This window comes from Salarias fasciatus, chromosome 20, assembly GCF_902148845.1.
Source record: "Salarias fasciatus chromosome 20, fSalaFa1.1, whole genome shotgun sequence".
Classification (NCBI taxonomy): Eukaryota; Metazoa; Chordata; class Actinopteri; order Blenniiformes; family Blenniidae; genus Salarias; species Salarias fasciatus.
The window spans coordinates 26306417-26324213 of NC_043764.1; the positions used below are offsets into that span (position 1 = coordinate 26306417).

Below are 17797 nucleotides of genomic sequence, written 5' to 3' on the forward strand. Positions count from 1 at the left end.
TAGCCTTTCTATCCCTCGAAGATGCGTTCAGGCGGCTTAGCGCACATCGATTTGATGGGGAAGGGTAGACGGGGAAGTGCAGCCGGCCACTAGGTGTGCCTGCAGCTAGCTCTGGCTTCGCTGCTGTTTAAAGAGGGCTGGATGGAGCGTGTCTGTGTGTGTCTGTGTGTGTCTGTGTGTGTCTGTGTGTGTGTGTGTGTGTGTGTGTGTGTGTGTGTGTGTTCACTGTTGGCCAGGGGAGTGTGTCCTGGTCCATTTGTATGGTCGGCTGATGGGGTGAACGGTCCAATGCAAAGGGCGAGCAGACATGCCGAATCGATCTGTGCCCTGTGGGCTGAGCTCTCCCCCAATTCCCCGGGCCCGGCCAGACACCTCCAGAGCCCGTTCTTCGCACTCCCCCGCCTCCCCCAGCCTAGATTATAGATCCTCTCTCCAGAGATTATACACACTGCCATGGGGGATCAATAGCAGACACCTAGAAGCATGGAGACACAAAAACCCACCAGAACCCACACGAAACCAGCAGTCAAGGACTGTAACACACACACACACACACACACACACACACACACACACACACACACGTATATATACACTAGACACACTCTTAACAGTCATGGACACGCTTCCTATCTCTGACAGTCACACACCATCACAGTGAGCTCCTCTGCAGCAGGACTCTGCAGCTCGCTCCCCTCCCTCCGTCCGCCGAGCTTTAAAATGGAGCGTGCTAATGGAAACCACCTGCCACCGCATCGCCGCCGCCGAGGATCCATTCATTTCAGCAACGCCGTCTCGGAACGCCGTGGATCCGCTGTAGTGAGGGCAGAGTGAAGCACAAAAAGATTGGAGGCTAGACTTAAAAAAAAAAACAAAAAAAAAAACAAAACAAAAACCCAGCGTGTGTGTGTGAGTGTGTGTGTATGAGCGTTGAGGGAGTTGTTGATGTAGACAGCTGGCGCTTCTTGCTGCAGCCGCCACAGAACCCTGGGGGAGGGTGTTTGTGTGTGTCACTGTATGTGTCATCTGCATACACAGCGAGCCGTGCAGCGACACTGTATCTGACACACACACACACACACACACACACACACACACACACACACACACAAGTGGATAACCAGACCTCCCCCTTCATCCAAAGTTTGGACCGACTGTTTGGCAGCTGCACAAACCTGTCATGTTCTGCGTGCTCACTGCTCACACATTTTAGTCACATTTTCGTGACGCAGTACATTCTTATTAATGTTGACATTGTATTTGTATAAGAGAAAAAATGTTAAACAACTCTGTGTGTTGGACAGATGTAGCAGGGTGGAATTTTGAAGTCCAGTGATTTTTTTTTTTTTTCAATCATTAAAATGATGATGAATTCCAAAAAAATAGAATCTTTCAAAAAAACTAGTTAAATCAAGACAAAACCAGGGTATGTTTAGACTCATGGAGCATTCACAGTTTTCTCTCAAATCTGAATGTATGACAGAAAAGGGTCCCCAACCTTCTAAAAATACATCGTCTTTTGTTATATTGCTAAAATTGTGCTTGATTACAATTAACATCGATGTTGTGACACTGAAGACCAAGAATGTTGAAGATAGTTTGATGATTAATTCAAATTAGGCCTGAAATTAACTGCAAAATATTATATAGGGAGTATTCACATGGACCACATGATGTTTATCAGGTTGCTACCTCGTTGGCGTCAGGGTGAGTTTGTAAAAACATGCGTAATGTAACGCTATAGGAGGCGGTTTATAGACATTTCACTGTATTTTGCACCAAAAGGTTTCATTAAAATTGGCTTTATGTTGAGATTAATTTTTCATAGCAATTGTTTATCTTTTGTAAAGATAGAGAAATTTTCATCACATATACTTGGTGCCACAACAAAGGAAAAAATTTAAAGTTTAGATTTAATGGTTACGATGGCACTAGCTTACTGTTACGGCCCACTTAAAATGAAATTGGACTTTATGTGGCTCCTGAATGAATATTTGGAATGCTGGACATGTCATGCTTATCAGTGTTAAGTATTAAGTACCTCTGATTCAGGATTGGCTTCCTTTGTAAGGTCATCACCGTGCCTTCATTTTCTTGTTGCAGTTTATAGTGATTCAGTAAATGTTGAAGCTATTCAAGAGCAGCCAAAACAAAAGACACATTAGTGTCGCCCATCCTTCACTCTCTTAACTTTCGTGGTCCCAGTCAGGCTAACAGCAGGAAGGAGTCTTTGGAGTGATCTCCTCTCAGAACGTGGCGGCGTGAATCTGTAGACTGTCGCTAACTGAACAGATCTATTTTTAAAAAGCCCCCTCTGCTCTCCCGTCTCTCCCCTCGCTGGAGACACTGGGAAAAGGGCTTTTTAGTGAAATCCAACCACCTGCCGACCGCTAAATGAGAAAGCGTGGGCTGGCCGAGAGGGGTAGAGGGGCAGGAAGGGGGTGGGGGGGAGTTGTCAAAGAGCCTCTGTTCTCCCCGAGGAGCTCAGTCAGCTGTAGGCCTGCCCTATTGTGGAGAGCTGATGGTATCGCTTGCCAGGTATTTCCCACTGCTTTTCCTGCTCGGAGAAGAATGGAGACTTGTTGGGCTGGAGGAAGAGGAGAGAGGAAGGAAAAAACTGGGGAAGAATCAAGTGACAGTGTGGCTTCAGGGCCGGCCCGACGGTCAGCGCCACCCCCAGCAGGAAGTGACGGGCAGCGAGCGGGTGTCCTGCCCCGCAGGCCTCCACAAGACCTGCTGCCACTCAAGGCCCCGTCTGACCAGCGCTTTCGAGTCGGCATGTAAATGTTTCTTTGCGTTTTGGGCAAACTGCATCACTCTCAGCGCTTCCATTTTCAAAACGTTTGCTGCGTAAAGGCAAAGTTTTTCTGAAACTAAAATGCAAAAACTGCATTTTTTTCTACTTGATGCTTGTAAACAAGGCCTTTATTTTTAGGATGACTGGATTCCAGAGTAGTGTAGCTTTGTGTGAGCGTGTGTGTGTATGTGTGTGTGTGTGTGTGTGTGCTCTGCACCACTTTAAACAATGCAGGCGCGCCCTGCTTCATGGTTAACTCATCCCACCTTCAAAGCGCAGCTTCGCCAAACGCTCCTCTTTCTATTACCCAGCCTGCATCCCGAAAACATGCAGCTCCTTCGCTGTTTACCAAACACTGGCAGACACCACGGCGTGCACAATGTGACTTTCCCCATTGTTACTGGCGGGTGAAAGAAAGCCAATCTGATATGATGGGAGAACTCCTCCTCCTCCTCCTCCTCCTCCGCGCTGGAATGCTGCAGCAAATTAAAGAGCGTTTTATTTGCTAGATAGAGAGAGTGTAGGACATGGCTCTTTTGCTGAGGTGAGGTGTGTTTTAGATTAGACATGCTTGGCAGCCATAAGAGAATGGCTGGCTGAACAATGAACTGCAGCTGAAGAAAAAAAAAAAAAAAGAAGAAGAGTGTGTTTGTGCGTGTGTGTGTGTGTTTGTGTGTCACGAGGTGACGGCATCGAATCCTCGCTTGCCGGCGCTCGGCAGCGACAGTGTAATGGGAGAAACAATGACCGGCGGGTATCAGGTTTCAGTGGAGTGCTCGGCCCGAGGAGCTGCTCTCAGTAGCTTCATGATTATCTCCCTCTCGTCGAAATATTGAACTCCCGCACTCTGTCTGGGGGCGGGGGGGCGGGGGGGGTGCAAGAACCTGAGTCAGGAGAAGATATGAGAGGAGCACACACTGAGCCATCCATCCAGCCAACACACACACACACTTCAGTCTTAAAAAAAAAAAAAATAATACAACCTGCCCATCCCCCCACATGAACCCTCACCACCCTTAAACCCCCCCCGGTCCCGCCCCTTTCCACTCCTTCACCACAGTGAGGAGACCCACTTCCAAATGCACAAAATGGCAGGAATGTTTAACAAGCCATGCAGACCCCCCAACACACACGCACACACACACACACACACACACACACACACACACACACACACACACACACACTTACCCCTCGCTGCCCCCTTCGCCGTTCACATAGCCGAGTCTGAAGTGTTAACTTGGATTTAACTTTCACATTCATTGAGATTCGTGTTCTAGTCGCTTTCACAGAAATGCCCTTGAGGTAGTAGACTTTTAGTGCCCAGGATGAATTCCAAATGTGCTTTTGACGTTCGAAGAATAGACTCGCTGGCTGTCTGTGAATGATTAAACTAGATCCCTGCCCCCCCCCCTTTCCCCCCTCTCTCCCTCTCCTACACACACTCTCCACCCCTCGCTCTGCCTGTCTGTTCCAAACGCCAGTCGATGTGCTCAGAGGTGGAAACCCACAGATCAGGCCTCCGCCGAGGTGAGGGGGGACACTGAACCCTAATTCCCCCCATTTGACTCCTCCGAAAACATGTCATCTCATTCAGTTTAGTGTCTTTTGTTCTCTGCAGCCCCCCCCCTCTCTCTCTCTCACACACACACACACACACACACACACACACACACACACACACTCACACAGATCACACAATAGCTCTGATGGATATTTTCATTCATGTTATCTTGTAAATGACTTCCAGGGACGGTGTAGAGGAGGGAGGAGGGGGGGAGGGGAGAGAGAGAGAGAGAGATATAATGCGTCACTCAGACCCAGCCAGGACAATACCCCCCCCCCCCCCCCCCCCCCACCTCTTCCCCAGAACAGCTCATTCAGCCCACAGCAGATAACAAGCCCACCCTGGGGTTACACATAAAAACACACTCTCTGTCTCTCTCACACACACTCAGCCTTAAAAAAAAAAAACAAAGCCCATGATGTCAGAGGCGCACTTGTACACACAAGTCCCTCTACAAATGGTATCTCGGGTGTCAGAGCCATTTAATATCTTTGCCACCTCTCTCTCTTTTCTCCCCCCCCCCCTCCCTGAAGCGGTAAGATAAAGCTCAGCCAGATCGATAGCTCTGTTGACACAAACAAATAAATAACAGATGATGGCCAGTGTCAGTCATCAGGAATAAAAAGGTAGCCCCCCTCCCCACTCGTCTTTTGTGTGTGTGTGCACGTGTGTGTGTGTGTGTGTGTGTTCACCCGGCTGCTCAGCGTGGAGACAGTGTTGTTGTCGGTGTGAATCCGGGCTAATAGAACCGTACCATATTGTCTTATTTACCGTCGGTGTGTGCGTGGCGGTGGTAGCGCCAGCCGCCCCGCAGCAGCGCACACACACACACACACTCACACAGACACACACACACACACACGATGCTTGTTATTCTGCTTCCGTCTCAATAGAAGGTCATTCCGTGAGTGATCTTTTTTTTTTTTTCCTTCTTCTTCTTCTCCTTTCGATCAATTAGGTCAATGGCGTTTGATTGCTCTGCCTGTTGAGCAAGTCGGAGCTTCTGTTTTACAGGATATTCTATGAACCAAAATAAACATTATTTTTTTCTGGCTCAGTTTGATCGCACCTTCGCCTTTGTGTTTCGGCTCAGAGGCAGAGGTGACTATTATGCTAATTTGACTTTTGTGAATTCAAATCTCCCCTTTCTTTAATAATTCTGACACCTGGCTGTTTCTGGAAAGCGCCGTGCCGGGCTTAGCGGTAACCATTAGCCACGTCCTCCTCCTCCTCCCCCCCCCCCCCCTCCTCCTCCCCCCTTCCTTCTTTTCTTCTCTGTGTTTTTTGTCCTCTGCAGCGTGAATGTTTTTGTTAAGGAGATGAGAGTTCACGACCTGGCCATACCACCAGTCACATTCAATTTAACAACACAGCCGGCCAGGGCCACCTCCTCACACACACACACTGCCCGGCGACGGCTTTTGATGCTTGTCAGGGTTATGTAATTAAGCAGCATTTGGAGAGAGAGAGAAAGAGAGAGGACAGAAAGTGGATTTCAGGCTAACGAGACACGCAGCCGCGACGTGTCGTCGTCATTTGTAGCAGCACGTTGCCGTGATGGCTCCAGAGTGGGATGAGGTTAAAGCCAGCATTGCTCACTGGTGTATAAATGGAGTGGAACAATAACATAATTCCCCTAGGGCGTAATGTTTGCTTTGGAAAGGCAACCTTGTAGCGCTCCAAAAGTCCTTAATCCTATTACTCGCATTCCAATTGAATTTGACTCAAGGAGAAAAATGTCTTTTCTGCAGAGGTAACAGCACACAAAATAAAATATTACTGAGCCTGGCTTCTTGGAAACATGAAAGCTCCGAGTTGTGTGAACATCTTCTTTAAAACCTTTTTTTTCCCCTCCCCCACTTTTCTCTTGCAGATTGTGTGTACATTGAGAGTCGGCGGCCCAACACTCCTTACTTCATTTGTAGCATTCAGGATTTCAAACTGGTGAGTAATTGTTTTTTTCTAACTTCCTGTTGGTCGGTTGTAATGTTCCCGAGTCCTCCCGAGTGTCACGCTTGCTCTTACACTCTGTGGTTTCAGTCCAACAGCGCCTACTAGTGGCCCCACATAACACCGACATCGTTTCCCAGCGTTTCTGCTGTTGTGGTGTAAATGAGCAGCTTTTCCAAAACTCCGCTGTGTAAAAGTGAAACGTGAAAACGGTGCGTTGTGACTTCGGATGTCGCGTGAATGGAGCCAGACGTCCAGTGGAATGGTCGGCGCTGCTGAGATGTGACCAGCTGAGGTTCTCACGAGAGAGTTTAAGTGGTTTCTTGAGCTGGAGTTTGTTGTGTGGACAAATAAAAGCCCCTTTGAGACTCGGCCTTGAATAACCGTCCACCTCTGTGATCCAGCGGCAGTGTAATAATGCTTGTAATGGAAATATAGATGTTTGTCGATGCTCTTAATTGATTTAATGAAGGAGACCTTCACCAGTTTCCAATTGATTTTCCTCACAACCTAATGTGGCCAAATTGCCTCTTTTGCTGAATAAAGAAAGGAATTAGTTTTTAATTTGCCACCGAGAAGGGCTGATTCATCAGGCTCGGAGGTGCCGCTTGTTTTCTGGGCAACAGGACACTGAAAGTGTATCACACACACACGCACACACACATACACAGGATTGATTTTCTCCCACTGTATTCTCTGCGCTGGCTGCCTTCGAGTTCACCATCAACAGCTTTGTCTTTGTTCATGCAGATGAAAAGAGAGCGGCGCAGTGTTGCGAGAGACGTAGCTCCACTGTAATTGACCCTAATGGTTTTCGTGATGGTTTTGACTGCGGGTCAGACGGAGATTCCCCCCTTTTTGGACGGCTGTGTTTTAACGCCACCGGCTCTGTCCGTGTTGGGTCGCGTCCAGAAGGTCAGCGCACCTCAACAAGTGCTGCTCCTGCTCGCCAGGATTTTCAGGTTAAAGTCGCACCAATAGAAACCTGCCGGCGAGGCCTGAAATTGATTACACAACAGGATGTGATTGTCTCTAATTGGTCTTTTGTCAAGTTTCCAACCGCCAGGAACGAGAGTGGAACGCATCCAGGTCCGAGTTTGCAGTAATGTAACCGCCACTTAATGAGCTGAAACCAGCGAAATGTGTGATTGATGGGGTTTGTGCGACCAAACAAAGCCGTGTTTCGGTCTGCTGAGGGGAGGATCGCCTGCTTTCTGTCAGACCGGTGGTCTCCAGAAGAACAAAGACCACCTGGAGAGGGCCGGCCAGGGCGGGCCGACGGCTGCCAGAGGCTGTGGCTTCTGCGCTTGTTGCAAGCGATCGTGGAAAACTTCCATGGCGTTGATCCCGTTGTAGTTTCTAGTGTGTTCTCTGCAGCGTGTGTGCCGTTTCATTAGAACAACAACCAGCAGTACCTGCTGGTGGCCAGACATGAAAACTACTTTTTCTGTCTCTGCCGTTAAGACAAAACTTTTCTGAAAGTTTCCACTTGAAGCATCGTCACATCAACAGTGCCTGTATGGAAAAATGTGAAGCCTGGTTTTTGGTTTTTAGATTTATATGTAGTGAAAAGAAATGTTTAAAAAGTTTGAAAAGACATAAGCAGAGCCACTTCTACTAAATCCAGAATTGATTTATTGGTGATGTTCTGTGCTCCGTGTAGCTTTTATATAACTAATATTATCCCTGCCACAGCAGTCTCCTTCAGGGTTAATAGAGTTTTATGTCAGTTCATTAAAATCGGTGAATAAATACATCACAAAGTGGAATGAATTGAAGATGCCAAATGCTGGTGAAAGATGAAGCCGTGTCCTCGGTGGTCTTGGAAAAACTCCACAAGGTCAAAAGCTAATGAATGCCTCGACGGCATGCGAGATGCTGGAAGGCTTTTTCTTTCTGAAACTCCAAAACGTGAGCAGCTCGCTTCTTGTTTTTTTTTTTTTTTTTTTTTTTTGTTTTCCAATTCCTTCCCGTCATGTCGCAGAAACTCACTCAGATCTCTTATTAAAAACAATCCATGTTTGCTTCATAATTAGCGCTCAGAGAAGACAGAACCCGTCTGCCGGATTCTCACTGACCTGAAACAAACCCGTGTTGCTCGCTGCACCTGCGCTCCGCCGTCGTCTGCTGCTAACTCTGCTTGATGCTGGTCTGGAATTAGCATGAGGGTTTTTTTTTTCCTTTTTCTTTTTTTAAAGCAAGGTAAACAACACACTCCTGTAAAGCGACTGTAATAACCTTGTGAGGACGCTAACCGTGCGTGTTGAGTGTGCGGTTCGGTGATGAGGTTTCGGGCGAGCCGGCGGCCCGCAGCAGCGGGGCTTTAATCGGATTGCTGTGAGAGAGTGCTGAGGATGGCAGGAAGTCCTTCTTATGGGCTCAGGCACATGCGCGGACCGCCATGAAGACTCTCCATTAAGATTCCCCCCCCCTCAGACAGAGGCGGCTGTGCTGGGAGGGGGAAGCGGCCGCGGTAGTTAACCTCTCTAGTAACAACTGTTTTTCACTCAGAACTCATAATCTCTGTTTAGCAGTCTGACCAAATCCTCTTTGAGGATGATGGCTGATTGCTCACGCCGGTGTAGTCGACAAAAAAAGGCGCGCGCGTGTGTGTGTCCGTGTTCAGTCATTCTGCTCTTTTGTATAATCTCACAAGCTCAACTTGCTGCACGATGAAAAAACAAAAAAAAGAAAGGAGGGACGTTTTGTGAGGGAACCATCAGGCATCATTCTCTTTACTCCCTCCTGCCCCCACGCTTATCGATCGACCCCCCTCCGAGCGCTGGAACGGCGCAGCGGAGAGGGAGGAAATTTTATTGGTCCTTAACCGAACAGCCTCATCAATATTGCCCCTCTTGCACCCCTCTTCTTCTTCTTCTTCTTCTTCTTCTTCTTTTTTGTGCCGTCCTCCCCGTCTCACTCTCTCCTCCCTCGGTCTTCAGGCTGTAACAGTCTCACTTGTGTACTTTATCTAATGACCTGTGAATCCAATTAGCGGCGTGTAGAAATCCTGAATGCCGCCATCAATCTCTCCTGCGTGGAGAAGAACAAAGATTGAAGCTCGCCTCTCCGTCTCCTCTCATCTTCTCCATCTCTCCTCAGCGAGCGGGAGTCTCGGCTCGTTGGCCGTACGTCCTTGTTGTTTCAGCGAACAGTCATTCAGCAATAACACATGCGCACGCACACACACGTTTTAAAAAAAAATCCATTTTACAGCATTATTGGGGTCATTCTAGGCTCAGAGGACAATCATTTTCCCCCTCTTGTTTACTCAACAGTGGCGGCTGCGGTGCCCGCTGCAACCTCTCTGACACATCGATCCAGCCGTATAGATTTCAGCCTCCTACCTTCCTCCTAAAATGTCTGCCCAGACACGACGATGACCAGGAGGAGGCCATTTTAAAGGAAACGGAGGGGCGAACGCACGGGAAACTGTGGGAATCTAACCGCCGACTCAATCATTCTTAAAGAAGGAAGCAGATGTAATTGACGGAGATGAAAAATGCTTCACATGAAAACGCTATGTGGTCTCGTCGTGTTAAAGACTGATGATGATGATGATGATGATGATGATGATGATGGTGTGTGATTAGTTAGGCCAGTAAATGTCCCGTGTGTGTGTGTGTTTCCCCACTCGGGCCGGTTTCAGTTTACACCCCGTGCCACGACCTTGTAATGTGTTTACGATCTATATTTGATGAGAGAAACGCAGCGAAGCCGCCAGACGCACACCTGTGTGTTTTGACCTGTATGTATATATAAATGTGTGTGTGTGTGTGTGTGTGTGTGTGTGTTTATGAACACGCCATGTTTACTCGTCTCGTTTACATTCCAGTCGAGCCACTCGCATCTCAATCACGTGCTTTGATCTCCCGTTTGCACTGCTTCACACACACACACACACACACACACACACACGCAGGTCCGACATGAGGCTGTAAACCAGACGCGCCCGTTGACCCCGCCTCCACTGATCCGTCCTGCCTCCCTTACACCCGACTGTCTTCTCCGTCTCTGCTTCTCACTCTGTCACTCTCCTCTGTCGGTTTCTGTACTTCATTCCCCCTCCGTCCCATCCCCTCTTTATCTGCTGTCACTCCCCCCCCCCAGCCCCCCTCCCCCTCCCCCTCCCAGCCATGTTCAAGTCATTGTGTCCATGTCCTCGACGCTCATTGACCCTCCTACCTCCCTCACTCTGCTTGTATCTAACCTCATTTGCTGTTATTGGCCGAGTCAGCTCAGCCCCCCCCCCCCCCCCCCCCCCACCCCCCCTCCCTCCAGCATCCCCGTCTCCCTCCCTCCCTCTCCCTCTCTAATGGAGTGATTGCAGCATTTCTCCCTCTGGGAACAAGGGATTGAGGAGCCCAACACACACCCACACACACACACACACACTAACACACATCTCTCGCCTGTATCTGCCTGCTTATGGACATTTAATTAGATGCCACGTACAATGCAATTATCCTGCCAGGAGTCCGGCTCATACGTTGCAGCAGGGATGATCAGCTTAAAAAGGATGAAGGATTTTCTTTGTCATGTAACCAGTACACAGCGCGTGTGTGTGTGTGTGTGTGTGTGTGTGTCGTATTCACAGATTTTCATTTTGTGCCCCTCGCTTGGCGGCGGGTTGAGGCCACATCCTCCCAGAGCCGGAGCGTGCCGTGTTTTCCCGCCGTCAGATGTGTACCGGCAGATTTGCGCGACATCCTCGCGTGTTTGTCCAGTGGCAGCGCGGCGGCGGCGGCGGCAACGCCGCCGTGTTTGCCCAGGATCCCGGCGCCGCCAGGAAAACACGGCCGACGCTTGATGCGTGTCAGTCTAATTGATGGGATGTGTGTCCTGCATCCGAGCCGTAGCTCCTATTGATCAAAGTGTGTGTGTGAATTTCCACGTCGTCTCTAATCCGTGAGGGTCAAGCTTTTATCACCGTTCAGCTCTCCCTGTCATTTACTCAGATAATCACGGTTCTTTATTGTTTTTCTTCTTTTTTTTCTCTCCACACATTGATGCTCTCTTCTAACCGACCTGCCAAATAACTCAGATACATTTCTCAAATCATCTTTCAGAACTCGTGTCGGCTGTGTCTGTGTCTGCCGTTAACTGCATCTCTGCTATCTGAGAGGCTTGGCTGTTCTCCAGACAGCACAGTAATATAGTGTTTCAGCGACATTTAAAAACTATTTGACTCGCTCTCGTCTGCTGTTTGCAAAACGATATTGTTTATTTCCTCAAACTGGTGGAAATAATTGATTGAAGAACCAAAACATTTAATTAGCAGATAGCATGAGCAATAATGAGGGAAAGCGGCTATTTATAGTGTTGTGCATTTTCCCAGTGTGAAACTATTGTTTGTGTGAATCAGCCCAAAAAGCAGGCCGGCGAATGTGCTGTTAGATTTTAATGATGCACAAAATACCACCCTAATTTTTTTAGTGCCGGAGAAATTATCCCTGCTGCAAGTGCGTTCCAGACTTCCAGCCGCGGCGCTCATTTGAAACGCTCCTCTCTTTGAGATAATGCGCGAGCTATTATTTATTGATCGTTTCCGACGCTCAGACCTGCGCGCGGAAACGGTACATATGCGCCGTCCATGTGCAACAGCACCGCCGTCACGTAAACAGCATGTGTATACCTCCACCACACACACACACACACACACACACACACACACACACCAAATGCTAATTGTATCTCCCACGACTGCTTCCTGATGGTTTCAGCCAGTGCTTATCCTGCTGCTTTTGGAAAATGCCACCCATTTGAAGCCCATAATTAAAAAAAAAAAAAAAAAAAATTTTTTTTTGGATAAAGATGCAAATATATGTGCATAAATACGCATGCTTAACATGAGCGGTTATTAGTTTGCCGCGGACCTTGACTACAGCCCTAATGGAATCCAAAGTGCTGAGAATTAGCTTAACAATGAGATCCTCAAGCTAATTAGCTTGCAGCTTCCCTGTCTGCGCATATTTTGAAATAAAATCATTAATGTACATAATGGCGCTCCCCGCCGATCCCCTGATCCCGCCTCAGATTTTATGTAAAGTTGCGATTGTCAAAGTGGCCTGTGATGAAAGTGAGAGCCTCAGACAGTGGATGAACCTGTTTGTGTGTGTCCGTGTGTGTGTGTGTGTGTGTGCGTGTGTGTGTGTGTGTCTGAAGCCTCCCTCCCTGCTGCTGCTGCTGAGCCATGGATGTGGTGCGAGGAGGTTGACTAGACAGCCATCACTTGTCTCTTGTCACTGCCTCCAAGGCTTGAGTTTCCTCCTTTTATCTCCACCCCCCCCCCCCACCCCCTGCGACCACCCCGCCCCCCCTCCAACATTTTGAAATGCAATTATGGATCAGTGAGCACCGCCATCAGTCGCACTTCTTGTTAATATTTATCGAGGAGAGCAGCAGCCGCTGCCATCTCTTGAGAGTGGGGCGCTACAGTCATTAGGGACAATTTTGTGTGTGTGTGTGTGTGTGTGTGTGTGTGTGTGTGTGCGTGTGTGTGCTGCTCAGCTCTCCCTTTTCACTCCACAGTCCACTCAGCTGCTGTAAGCGAGCTGGTACATTTCACAGGCGCGAGCATGTGGAGGTGCAGCCTTTCACAATTGTGTGTGTGTGTGTGTGTGTGTGTGGGGCTGTCTTAAGTGTCTGCTTGTCTCGGCGCTCTCTGCGAGGAAGCAGCTTTGACAAGGGCATCTCGCCGTCTATAGACATGGCCGGCCAGGCGAGCCCGCTGCAAGCTGTTTGATTGAAGCATTCTGCCTGTAATGTTCCCCATTGAGCAGCAGCCTTAAAGCAATAGCAGCCCAGCGCAGCAGCCGCCGAGCGCTGAATGGCCGCTCATTGTCACTCGCCCACAAAAGAAAACAGAGCAGAAATAGTTGCTGACACTATCCTTCACTGGGGTGGACTGCAGCAGGATAAGTGAAATCTGTTTTTTTTACCCCGCGATTTGGACAAATAAATTCTGCTCAGATTACCGGGCTTTATTTGACAAATCGCCCCCTCCCTTCTTCCCCCTGCAGTTGGCTGTGAGTAGACCCCAGGAGCAAAGAATTTTTACTGCTGCTTTGGCAGTATCAGGTGACTTTACCCATTATGGCCGTTTTGATTAATGCCCCTCTGTGAGGTACGAGGCTCCCCGCCAGTCCCTCCCTCCCTCTTTCCCCTGCTCCCTCTCCGCACACTTGAAATTTCACCGAGGTGAAGCCATTAATGCCATTCTTTGTAATAACATTAGGTCATTTAGCCGCGGCGTCGGGGTCGCTAGCTGCAGCGGCCGCCGCTTTCTGTCGTTAAACACACACACACACACACAAAAAGAAAAAAAAAAAAAACCCTGCAAGACAGACAAGAGCTTGTGCTACTCTGGTGTCGCTTTGTATGCTTGGTGTATTTTTCAAATCAGACAGAGACTCTCAGACAGCTACAGAGCTTTGTCTCTTTGGGGAGGCAGGTTAGATTGATTGTCCACAGAAGCACAGTGATGAATAAATAAAGCAATACAAATGGCAAGGTTGCGATAACCACACATTTCAGGCCCAGGGAGTCGAGCAAGCTGCATTCAGCTCTCCTTGTGGGTATAAAACAAATCCTCTCCATGGCTCCACGTCTCTCCTCTCTCCTCTCCCTCTCCCTCTCTCTCTCTCTCTTTTCATCTTTTTGGACAGATAACACTTCTTTCTCTCACCCTCACTGCCCTCCCTGTGCATTAGCTAAATGCTGCTATGGAAACTAGTTGTTCCACCAATAGGATCGTCTCTTTCTCCAGGATAGAAGACAGGAGGGGAGAGAAGTAGACAGACTGAAATCAAAATGGGGTTTGTGTGCGTGTGTGTGTGTGAGTGTGTGTTTTATGAGAGGTGATTACTTTCCCAGATGGGGAGTGGGTGCAGCCTCCGGACAGTGGGGGTTGGTGGTGCTCAGCCGCCGGCCCTCAGCATTTTCATAAGGCTCTTTAAAAGCTCAATCAATAGCCACCTCTTTGACCCTCCACTGCTAAATTATTCAGCCAAAGGAGCCTTTTGTCCACTCCTCCCCGGCTTTGGAGTTTCATTAGTTTACTTCCTCCAGCCCGGCTCTATCTTTCACACGTTGCCGCATGCAGATTTGTCACATCATTTCTCGGTGACTGATGACTTTTGGGCCTCGCTCTGAAATCCAAGCGCTGAAATATTCAGCAGACACTTCTTTGTTTTATTTTTTTTTTTTCCCCCCCTGCACATCAGAAGTGAAAGTATCCTCTCTGATGTCTTCACTGACATCTGAAGTAAATTGGAGCACTACACTTTATCTTAAAGCGTGCGGGCAAACAGACACCGCTGTCTTGTGATGAAAACAAATGTAGCCATCCTCCAACAAAGGCAGGTAGAGCCGGCGCTGCTTTCCAGGGCTGGTTGTTGCGTACGGGAATAATGACGAGGTCCATTTAATTACCCAGCCAGGTCTTCCTGTCCAAATGAAAGCAGTCTCCCCCTCCATAGGGGGTTGCACGCTAAATTAGAGGCTGTACGGCGCTTTGATGTCGACTAGTGTTCAGTGTTTTGCAGGGGCGCGATGGCGTTCCACGGTAGCCGTCGTCGTCGAATGATGATTCGTACTCAGAGCGGGTACGTCTCGTGTCCTCAGGGCCACCCGGCGCTGATCGTAGTAACCAGACGCTAAACGCATTTCATCAACGGTTGGCCTCCGCTCGAAAACGGACAGCCAATTTTACCGCCACCTCCTGGTCCGCTCCCACATCTCAACTTCTCCCCTCTCGCCCAGCTTAAATGGGAATCTGGCGTGTTTCACCGCTGGTTCTCAGCTCGGCTCGGTGTAATTTCCAGCTTGTCCGATGTGTGACATGCCAATAAAAAAAAGAATGAGAGAGAACAGGAGGGGAGGAGGATGAGGAGGAGGCGCGAGAGGGTGTAACGCTGGGGAAGTGGAGATTTACAGTGGTATCAGGTTCACACGCCTCCACCAGGGCCCTATTTTCCCCCCCGTTCCTACATTAAATAACACATGGTGCAAATTAACTCTTGCCAGCAGAGAGAGCAGAGCGAGGGAGGAAAGGAGGGAAGAGAGCGAGGAGAAGAAGACATGAGGGGAGGAAATTTCTGGGATTGCTGTGAGGTCTGAGGAATGTCTCCACTTTGAACCTCACACAGCCTTTACAAGAACAGCAACATCAGCAGCGGCTGCCATCTCCCGCAGCAGCGGCGCAGGCCGCCACCGGCCCTCCGACGCTCTCTGCATGTGCTGCAGCTCCCCTCTTATCTCCACCTCTGAACGCATGTTGATCTAATGCAGCACAACTGGCTCGCACATGCCCGGCCTTTGATCATGAAAAGAGGAAGATCGCTCTGTTAAGGAACTCTTCAATAGCAACAAACGCTCTTCTGTTCCTGCGAAGCCGATCCTGCCTGATTGGACACCAGTGCTTGGAAGGCTCGTGCATTCAGATAAATCATTTTTAGTTAGCATGTTGTTGGCATTATTTGAATGAGAAAGCACCACTATTCTCGAGAGACACAATTCCCAGTCAGAGATGGAAGGATACCTTCAACTCTTGACACGATTTGAATCCTGGACTGGAATCGTTGCGCCTGAGCTCACTTCCACTTGCTTAAACAGCAAGACGTGATGGTCTTCAGCTTTCTCCACACTGAGACAGTCCAGCCGTGCTAGTCTCCGGCACAGAGTGAGGAAGGCCAGACAGGACATTTTATGTAATGACAAACATCCACCGGTCTTGTTTTCAGACAGACCGAAGCGGGCTGTGTGTTTTCCACGCAGTGCGTCACGTTTCCGCCTGCTGCGGCTGCTGTTGCATGTGCTCCGAGGAGCCAGTCTAAATTGTGTTTTCCCGTCTGTCACTGCCAATGGATCACATGGGGCGAGGGAACCACAGCTGCGAAAGGCTCCGAGACGCTTCGCCACACACTCGCGCACACTCCACATTTTATTCTTGCAGATAGGTGTTTGTGCCTCCCTTCTTTCTTCTTTTCTTTTTTTTTTTTTGGCAACTTGCATCCGCACACAAAAATATCACACACTTCATTATTCCTGCCTCGTGTAACCATAAACACTCTGCACAGCCCAAACCTCTCAATTCTGCACCACGTCCGCCTGCTGTTTGTCAGTACATATCTCAAACGATGCCCCGCGCGCCCCCCCTCTCTCTCCCTCTCAGCCGTAATCTCTCCCAAGCATCATCTCTTCTGAGATTTCATGGTTCTGCCGGTTTATTTTATTGTTGCCTCAATCTTAAAGAGTATGCTGCGAGGCAGCGTAAACACTGGCCGCGATGGTAAAGACATTTCCTGCCATCAAAGGGCCGAGCTGTGCTATCCCCTCAGTAGCTGTATTCGTTTCTCCTCCCGCCACGCTCAAATGCTCTTTGTTCCTCTCTTTATAGGAATGTACTTAACAGTTTGGCAGTGTTGTGTTTGTGAACAGAGCTGCCTTTGTTCCAGCAGGCAGTTAACACTTGTGTACAGAGCAGAGAGGGGAGAGCCTGCGTTATTAAGCCTACTGTTAAATTAGCCTAAGCACTATCTTAATGAAATGATTAAAAAAACATACAGACCTCCCATAAGTCTCTTTTTTTTTTTTTTTTTTTTATTCTGTTGTCAAATCCCCCTCGTCTTTTATCTATTGGCTTCTCTTCAGCCCTTCAGTTGTAAAGGCGAGCTTCTGCCCTGCATTGGAAGCTTTATCTGGCATCCTGCGTGATTCTTCTCTCCTCTTGTTTACACACAGCCATGTATTTAAAAAAAAATCTTAATTTACACAAGCCTGGTTAAGAGCTGTTGTGAGCCTGCCAGACCTGTAGGTGGCAGTGTGGCGAGAAGCATAAAACCCTGCTAGCCAGTCAGAATGCTGGAAAAACACAACACTGGTCACACATGTGGGGAAGCTCGCTATAATATGGTAGTACCGTTAGCAATGCTAATCATATGTTTACACGTCATGCCTGGCTGATGATTAATGAAGAGAATTCTGTTGATTTCAGTTTCACAGATTGAGCAAATTGATTACTTATTTGGGGGTCTGTTCAGCATTCACAGTGCTGATGATACTAATGACGCTTCTGTCTAACTGTTAATCTGTCTACATGTGGACATAAACGTTGTGTAAATGATGTTTCAACTTGATCTGAAGCTTAATTGAATCAGATCATTTTCACTACACTTTTTTACACATATATTCAGATGGATCTGGCAGCGTGTTTCAGTTTGACCAGCACTGCAGCTTTCGCTGCAAGATAACCTTGGATTGTAGAGTTTAACAGCCCTTTTATAGTTTGCTGTAATGCCTTCTCTCCATTTGTGGCTGAATAACTCTTTATAAGATCCAATCATTGACACCTTTTCATGTCTTCTATCCCTCACCTCACTCCACATTACTCCTCTCGTCCTCCCCCCGCCCGGCTCTCCTCTGCTGTCTGGGCCTTGTGATGAATCTCGCGCCTCCGGGCATTTTTTTGGGATGCGGCGCCG

The 17797-nt window shown here is 48.5% G+C and overlaps 1 protein-coding gene across 5 annotated transcripts in view; it reads left to right on the forward strand.

Moving 5' to 3' along the window:
- rerea (arginine-glutamic acid dipeptide (RE) repeats a) overlaps nt 1-17797 on the forward strand; it is a 120956-nt gene that overhangs the window by 56429 nt on the left and 46730 nt on the right. For all 5 annotated transcript variants that reach the window (XM_030118716.1, XM_030118715.1, XM_030118718.1 and 2 more), the window contains one exon: nt 6238-6308. In XM_030118716.1, the coding sequence (XP_029974576.1) occupies nt 6238-6308 (71 nt within the window). The remainder of the gene's footprint in view (nt 1-6237; nt 6309-17797) is intronic.